Raw genomic sequence first — 8243 nt, forward strand, 5'->3', positions numbered from 1 at the left:
TGATTTACAATGTTATATTAGTTTCTCATGTACAGAAAAGTGATTCAGTTATACATATGTATATTCTTTTTCATGTTCTTTTCCATTATGGTTTATTACAGGATATTAAATATAGTTCCCCGTGCTATATAATAGGACCTTGTTGTTTATCCATTCTATGTATAATAGTTTGCATCTGCTAGTCCCAAACCCCCAATCCAACCCTCCCCCGCCCCTGGGACTAGCTTCTTTGAACTCAACAATATTTCTTTAATTCAAGTAAGTCTGATTCATCCATGTTGCTGCATGGATAATTATTTGTTTTTCATTGTACATGTCTTTTGATGGACATTTCACCTCCATTTCTCTTGAGTGGAACTGCTGACTCATAGGGTAGCCCTATACTGGGCCATAGAGTAGGCCTATGTTTACCTTTAAAGACAGAGCCCAAGTCTTCCAAAGTGGTTCTATCACTTAACAGTTGTGTCAAAAATGCACGAGTGTCCTAGCAGCTGCACAAACTCATCATTTCTTGGCATTTTTCATCTTTTTACGTTTTAGCAATTCTGGTGGATGTGTAAAGGTATTTCATTGTGATTTTAATTTGTATTTCTCTGATGACTAATAGTGTTGAATACTTTTTCCTGTGCTTTGGCCCATTGGATATTTTCTCTTGTGAAATGCTTATATATTAGTCTATTTTTGTTGGGTTGATTGATATTTTTTATTGATTTGTTGGAGAGCTTTATATATTCTATATATAAACCCTTTGTCAGATGTATGTATTGTAAATATTATCTACCAATCTTTGGCTTGCCTTTCACTTAATGAAAGCCTTGCAAGCTTTAATGTTGCTGTGGTTGTTGTTGTTTTTGATGAAAAGAAATTCTTAATTTTAACAAAGTCCAAATTTCAATCTTTTGTGGTTAGTATTTTTTGCATGTGTCTTGTACAAGGCAAAGTTTTAACCTCTTTCTGTTGGCTGTGCTGTCTCTCTGGCTAATCCAGCCTAGCCCCGATGACTTCTGGGTAATATGTCTCTATATGCTGACTCTCTCAGGGAGTGTACATGGGAATTCTTGAAACATTGGGGTAGTCTGCCCACTGCCTTTTTTTTTTTTTTATATGGGAGATCTGGCTCTGCTTCAACTTCTTTCATTCTCATCCCTTCACTGATTAACAATATTGTTTCTGGAGTCACACTGATGTAGGTTGGAATCCCAGATGTATTACCTACTTCCTGTGTGACCTTGGGAAAGTAACTAAACCTCTCTGAATCTCAGTGTCTCCATCTGTTAAATGGGGTATGTATTAGATTTCATTAGGTAAGGCTGCATAAGAAACAATTACAAATCTCTAAAAGCAAAGGTTTCTTTTGCACTCATGTGACTTGTCAGGCGTGGGTTGCTTCACATCTCTTTCCTTCCAGGACCCAGGCTGAGGGAGCAGCTCCATCTGGGACAGGCCATTCTCATGAGAGATGGAAAAGATTAAGAGCGTTGGTAGGAATACATAATGGCTCTTAACACTATTGCTCAGATGTGGTGAAAGACACTTCTCTTCACACTCTACTGGCCAAAGCAAGTCACGTGATCAAGCCTGACATCAGTAAGGCTGGAAAGGACACTCTTCCTACAGGATGCATTGCAGTCACAAGGCAACAGGTGATGATGTATAATCCTTGCTGACCTGAAACAACTAGGCTGCCAGGTATTTCTCCAGCAAAGATGGATTTATTTGGAATCAGCAGAGAATTGCAATTTGGGGTCTGCAACCATGGTGAGCCACATGTAAGTCCCCACACAGCAAGGGAAGGAGAATGCTGTAATAGAAAGGGAAAGGGGTTGGAAGGGCTATACTAAAAAAAGTGTTCACAGCTTTTCATTGGCTGATTTGTTGCTAGGAGAGAAAAGCGGTCTTTCTACTTCTTGGGGGAGAGAGCTCTCCCTTCTGGTCTCCTGACTCTATTTAATTTAGGTTTCTGTTTCTTAATTTTTTACATCCTTAACAGGAGGAGTCACTTAATAGCTGGCAACAACGCCACCTACCACAGGATAATAACAGTACCTTCCTTATGGCTGTTTTGAGAATTAAATGAGGTGAAGCACGTCCAGTGCTTAACAAAGTATACTGCACTTAATAAGAACACAATAACTATTAGAGGCTATTATTATTATCATTATTACTATTATTATTTCCTGGTGCTGCTGAAAGTTCTTCTGCTTACTGGACTGGGCTAAACCTTACTTGAGAGGAAGAAAAGAAGGAGCTGTAATTACTCCCAATATTTAATTTGGAGACAATAAAACGTTGAGTCTAACGGCTCAAGCTTTGGAGTAATATGGACTCCTTACTAGGGCACATGATCTTAGACAAGTTACTTAACCTCCAGGGTCCTTGGGACTATGTTGTAGGCTTGTCATTAGGGCCAAATTAAGTCAACCCTGTGCACAAAGTAGGTGCTGAGTATTTGTTGAATTATTAAATGTGGATTTTAGACTTATTTCAAATATTCAGTGAACTGTATGCATAACTACAGTACAGCTGTATGGAAAGCCCGTTACTGGCCTTTTCCATTATTTGGGTCTCAGCTCAAATGTCACCTCCTCGGAGAGAGACCTTCCCTGTCCACATCATTTAAAGCGCTTCCCTCACCTCCAGTCACTTCTCCCTATTATCTTGTATTTACAGCTCTGGTAAAGCTCTGAAATTGTCTTGTTCATTCAGTGGTTTATTTAATATGTCTCTGCCACTAGTTCTTGTTTTCTGTATTCTCATCCCCCGTTGTGGATGGGCCTCAACATCCTCATTCGTAAAACTAGGCGAGCGGAGGAAGAATGGGGAAAGGTAAATGCCGGCCGCTCCACCTGTGTCTCGGGCCTCCTATTCCTTCCGGCAGGGCACCGCCCCTGCCACCCACGTGGGCCGCTGTGGGGCACGCCCCCAGATGGGCGAGGCCTCCAACGTTGTGTCGGCCGCGTGCGGGCCGCGGTCCTAGGGAGGCGAGCTACGTCACACGTACGCAGGCCCTGCCCCCGCCCTTGCTCGCCACAGGCGGAAAAAGGGAGTGGCCAGGCGCAAGGGCCCCGCAGCCGGCGGCGGTGGTGCCTGAGCCGCCTCCAGGTGGCTGCTCTAGGCTCCCGCCCGCTCAGGCAGCTCGGAAGCCACTCTGTTTTGGGGTCCTCGCCGCTCTTCCACGTCTCCCGGAAGAGTAACTGAGCCGTGGCCGATCGAGGGCCAGGTTTGCTCAACCTGGACCCTCTCCCGGCCGGCTGCTGAGGACGGGAGGCCTGGGAGAGTGACCAGGCCGCGGTGCAGCCGCTCCAGAGTACTCAGGTGAGGTGGCCGCGGGGGGCCGAGGGGTCCCCTTGGCGCCTTAACGGCCTTAGAGGCGGGGGCGGCATCCCCTCAGCGGAGACCCTGCTCTCTCCGCCCTGCCGGGGGCTCAGGAACAGGGCCCCCTTGGGCCTCCACGGACGTGGCTTAGTGCCCTCCCCTTCCCTCTTTCCCCCACCCCAGCCTGGTTTGGCCGCTCTTCCCCCTCCGGAGGCTCAGTGCAGTGGGTAGGGAGCGAAGTGGGGGTCTGTACTCGCCCACCTGGCATTGACGACAGAGCCCCTGGGACCGACCAGCTGATCCCCAGCCTTCCTTCCTCTGTGTTGACACTTGGTCTTCGTGCATGCCCTGCCACCAACGTCGGCCGACCCATCCCCATCCCCGTCCCCGTCCCCATCCCCATCCCTTGCGCTCTCACCCTCTCTCTCTTCAGGTCGGCGTGGGCCAGTTACTGGGCGGAATTTCTTGAGGGCTCTGTACCTCGGAAGTCTGCTACAGTTCTTTTGTCCGTGGGGCAAGTGTATAGGGCCCATCTTAACATTTAGTTGGGTACTCAATCTTAAGGCACAGGCTTTTGTTTTAAAACCCTTTAAAACTTTACAATGAGAGGCAAGGTATAAGTTAATAAGTATGTTTTGATTGCTTTATTAGGAGAGATCATTTGTTCCCTACTTACCACCAGTGTTTACTCGGGAATGATACATACTCTGTAGGGAATTTTATATGTTATGGAGCATGTCGCTTCTATTTTCATTGGATTTCACATAAGCTCTGTGAAATACAGGGGCATGTAATTATCCCATTTTGTAAGGAACAGGTTTAGAGGGTGAGTTTCTTCTTGAGGTTGTTCATGTACTGGGAGGCTAGATGGGGAACGCAGGGGTTAAAAAGTGGTTTTTGGCTGACTTAGATTTGCCTGTCTGAGCTGCTGTCTAAACTCTGGGATCTTTCTAAACCTTTCCCCCCATTTTTTTTTTGTGAAAAAAGGGTATTGCTACTTACCGCACAATGTGGTTGTGAAAATTATGTGTGCTAAAGATAATGTTTGCAGGGCACCTGACATAAAAATTAATTCCATTCAGCAGTATTTATGGGTGCCTGCTGTGTGCTGAGAATTCATTGGTGAGCAAAACACACATGGCATTTATCCACCCACTCCCTGCCTCCCCTTCCCCAAGAGGGAGAGACAGGGGGAAAAAATACATATAAAACATGAAGGGATGTGAGGGAAAAGAATAGTGTGTGAACAGAGAATGATAGGACCTAATTTAGATGGGACAAAAGAGCCATTTCGGGGGCAGATGACGTTCAGGTGAAGACCAAGAACAAAAAAAAAATTAACTGTGAAAGAGGGCTCCAGGCAAAAGGAATAATGTGCACATTCAAGAAATGGTTGTTGACTTTTTTATATGCTACTCTTCTATGAAATGGAAACTAGTTATTTCATCATCATCATTTTGATTTATTGTGGCACTGGATAAGTACCCAAATATATGCATCAAATGAATGTGCAATCGTAATTGTTTTATTCTGAACTTAGCTTAATGTGCATATAGTAGGTACTGAGAATCCAAATTATTGAAGGTATATTTTAGGCATGTATATGCACACCTAAATTATCCATGATAGTGCTGCAGTATTTACACTTAGTTGAAATAGGAATAACAGTAGTAGTGGTAGTTGTAATTATGGTAGCAACTACTCAAATGAGTGCCTACTGTGGGCTAGGCATTTTTCAAAGTGTTTTTTAATGCAGTATTTCATCTTAAAACCATCCTGTAAAGTAAGTACTCCTCATTTTCTAGGTGAAGTTTCTCAGTTTCAGTCAAGTAGTTTGCTTGAAGTTACATAGTAAGAGGCAGGGTCAGGCTTTCCAACCCAGGACTATCTGACTCTAGAGCCTGGTCTTAATCGCTGTGCACTGCTGTTAAGCCACACTGATCATTTTATATCCTTTTTACAGGTTCACCAATAGGATTATTCTGCTGCCATCATGTCCTGGTTTGCTGATCTTGCTGGAAAGGCAGAGGATCTTTTAAACAGAGTTGATCAAGGGGCTGCAACAGCTCTCAGTAGAAAAGAGAACACCAGCGGCATTGTTTATAGCAAAAATACTGACTATCCTGAACTTCACCAGCAAAATACAGATTTGACTTATCAGACAGGACCTAAAGCTACTTACATTTCCTCAGCAGCTGATAATATTAGGAATCAAAAAGCCACCATCTTAGCTGGGACTGCAAATGTGAAACTAGGATCTAGGACATCGGTGGAGGCCTCCCATCCTGTTGAAAATGCATCTGTTCCTAGGCCTTCATCCCAGTTTGTTCGAAGAAAAAAGTCAGAACCTGATGATGAGCTGCTGTTTGATTTTCTTAATAGTTCACAGAAGGAGCCTACTGGGAAAGTGGAAGTCAAAAAAGAAAGGGGCAAAACACCTGTCTTGCAGAGTTCTCGGACAACAAGCGTCAGTTCTGAGAACACCAGTGTAACCACCATCAAAACCATTGAAGAACATCCTTCTGGGAGCCAAAGCCATGGTAGTTAATCAGTCCTCTGTTTCTTTTAGAGTTAACCAAATTGGATGTCATCATCGCCTAAAATGTTCTGGTAGCATTTGTCATGCTCTGTTTTGTTACCTGTCCCTGCTGGCGCAAGGGCAGGCTCTCTGAAGTGTGTGGTGTAAATAAGGGGACAGCATAGAACACTATTAGCCAATATACAGTTACAGTAGGGACCTTTGAATGTTGTCTGTTGTAACTTTACCCAGCCCAGCATTTTATTTTTTAATTATTTAATTAATTTATTATTTATTTTTGGCTGCGTTGGGTCTTGGTTGCTGCGCACAGGCTTTCTCTAGTTGTGGCGAGCGGGGGCTACGCTTCGTTGCAGTGTGTGTGCTTCTCATTGTGGTGGCTTGTTGCGGAGCATGGGCTCTAGGTGCGCGGGCTTCAGTAGTTGCGGCACGCAGCCTCAGTAGTTGTGGCTTGCGGACTCTAGAGCGCAGGCTCAGTAGTTGTGGCACACGGGCTCAGTTGCTCCGTGGCATGTGGGATCTTCCCGGACCAGGGATCGAACCCGTCTCACCTGCATTGGCAGGCGGATTCTTAACCACTGTGCCACCAGGGAAGTCCTCAGCCCAACATCTTAAATTATATCCAAAATGATTCTCTAAGATGTTTTAAGATATAAAGAAGAAAATTTTGAAATCTGAAAGGAAACATATAGTTTTGGATTTGGAACTATCTCCGATTCATTTCTTTCTGTCATTGGTATTATAAGAGTAACAGGCGGCTGTACTTCACTTATATTCTGGATTGTGAGCTTTTTGGTGTGTTTTTCCCCCTGCCTGCCCTGAAAGTAAAGCGTGAGAAACTGAACTTTGATCTGAGTTGGAGGGTTAAAGGCATTGATTTAGTCGTGAAGTAAGAACTTAGAATTCTGGTTTTCAGTTGTTTAATTTGCTATGAAATTACCTCAACATGTACATCTTCTCACCTGCAAAAAATGATGTTTACATGGTAATGTGGCTAATTTGAGTACCTAGGAAGCATTTTAAAATAACAATAAACATGATAGGTCCTTGCAGGGATTCTTTATAGAGCTGATAGCTCATGGGAGCTTGTTATGTTCTTAAACCTTTTAGCTTCTTCCACAGTCTTGGCTCTTAGTGAATAAAATCTTTCTTGTATTTCAAGATAAAAAAGTGGTAAAGAGATGGGTTTTGGGCTTTCAAGACAGGTGCATGCACTAGCAGTTAATTAACTAGGTATGAACAATCCTAAATTTCTTCTCAACTATCTTTTGATTAATTATACAAACATTTATTGAGACCCTATTGGGCCAGGATACAGAAGTGAATGGGTTATAGTTTATTGGATGAGATACACATGGACACAGATAATATACATGTAATATAGTAAATGCAGCAGTTGAGGTATGGTCAGAGTGTTGTGGAAGCGTGTCCTTTTCCTTACTGATTCATAGATACTCTCTTTATGTTCTAGATGGCAATTCTTTCTCATCCTCCTCCAGTTTTACCTTGTTGTTTTTTTCCTTTTTCTATAATGTCTCAATAGAAGTTCTTAATATAATGATTTATCAATTTTTTCTTTATGGTTTGTGTCTTTTGGGTCTTAGAAAATCTTTTCCTATCCTGAGGTCATAAAGGTATTTTTCTGTATTATAGGAAAAGGTTTTATACTTTCGCCTTTCACATTTAGATGTTTACCTAAAGTTGTTTTTTATGTATGGTGTGAGGTAGGCATCTAGTTCCCTTTTTTTCCCAAATGGAAATCAGTTATCCCAGCACCATTTATTGAAAATATTTCCTTTCCCTGTTAATCTGCAATACCACCTCTGTCATATATCAAATATCCATCTATATGTTGGTATGTTTCTGACACTTAATTCTGTTTCATTGGTTTATTTGTCTTTATGTCAGTGCCACATTGTCTTAATTAACGTGGTTTTATAATATGTCTTTATATCTCAAAGAGCACATTCTACCACCTTGTCCTTCTCCAAGAATGTTTTGGGTATTCTTGGGACTTTTGTACTTCCATATGCATCTTAGAATTTGCTTGCCAAGTTCCACAAAAATTCTGTTGGTCTTTACTAGGAGTCCATTGCTTCTACTGACATACAGATAGTTTGGTGAGAATCAGCATCTTTACAACATAGAATCTTCTAACTTATTAACATGGTATAATTATTTTTTAGATGTCTTTCATTAAGATTTTATTGTTTCTTCCATAAGTGTCTTACATACTTTTTGTTAGATTTATTCCTGGGTAGTTTATATTTTTTAAAGCTCTTAAAAATGGTATGCTTTAAAATTTTTTACTTTCTGTTTGTTGCTGTCTATAGGTTTTTGTAAATACACACACACACACACACACACACACACACACACACACACACACACA

General features: G+C 42.3%; 1 protein-coding gene across 2 annotated transcripts in view; it reads left to right on the top strand.

Moving 5' to 3' along the window:
• Positions 1-1674: 1674 nt before the first annotated feature.
• The window catches only part of GOLGA5 (golgin A5), a 35966-nt gene continuing 29397 nt past the window's right edge, over positions 1675-8243 (top strand). Inside the window, exons 1-2 of one of the 2 annotated variants that reach the window (XM_027120402.1) lie at positions 1675-1769; positions 5279-5855. In XM_027120402.1, coding sequence (XP_026976203.1) covers positions 5309-5855 — 547 coding nt within the window. In that variant the 5' untranslated portion in view covers positions 1675-1769; positions 5279-5308. Of the gene's footprint in view, positions 1770-3095; positions 3316-5278; positions 5856-8243 lie in introns of those variants that run through there. The other variant, XM_027120400.1, reaches the window with a different exon arrangement.

The sequence above is a fragment of the Aethalodelphis obliquidens genome, unplaced genomic scaffold, assembly GCF_003676395.1.
Source record: "Aethalodelphis obliquidens isolate GAN/ISIS:26980383/991018 unplaced genomic scaffold, ASM367639v1 scaffold21, whole genome shotgun sequence".
NCBI lineage: Eukaryota > Metazoa > Chordata > Mammalia > Artiodactyla > Delphinidae > Aethalodelphis > Aethalodelphis obliquidens.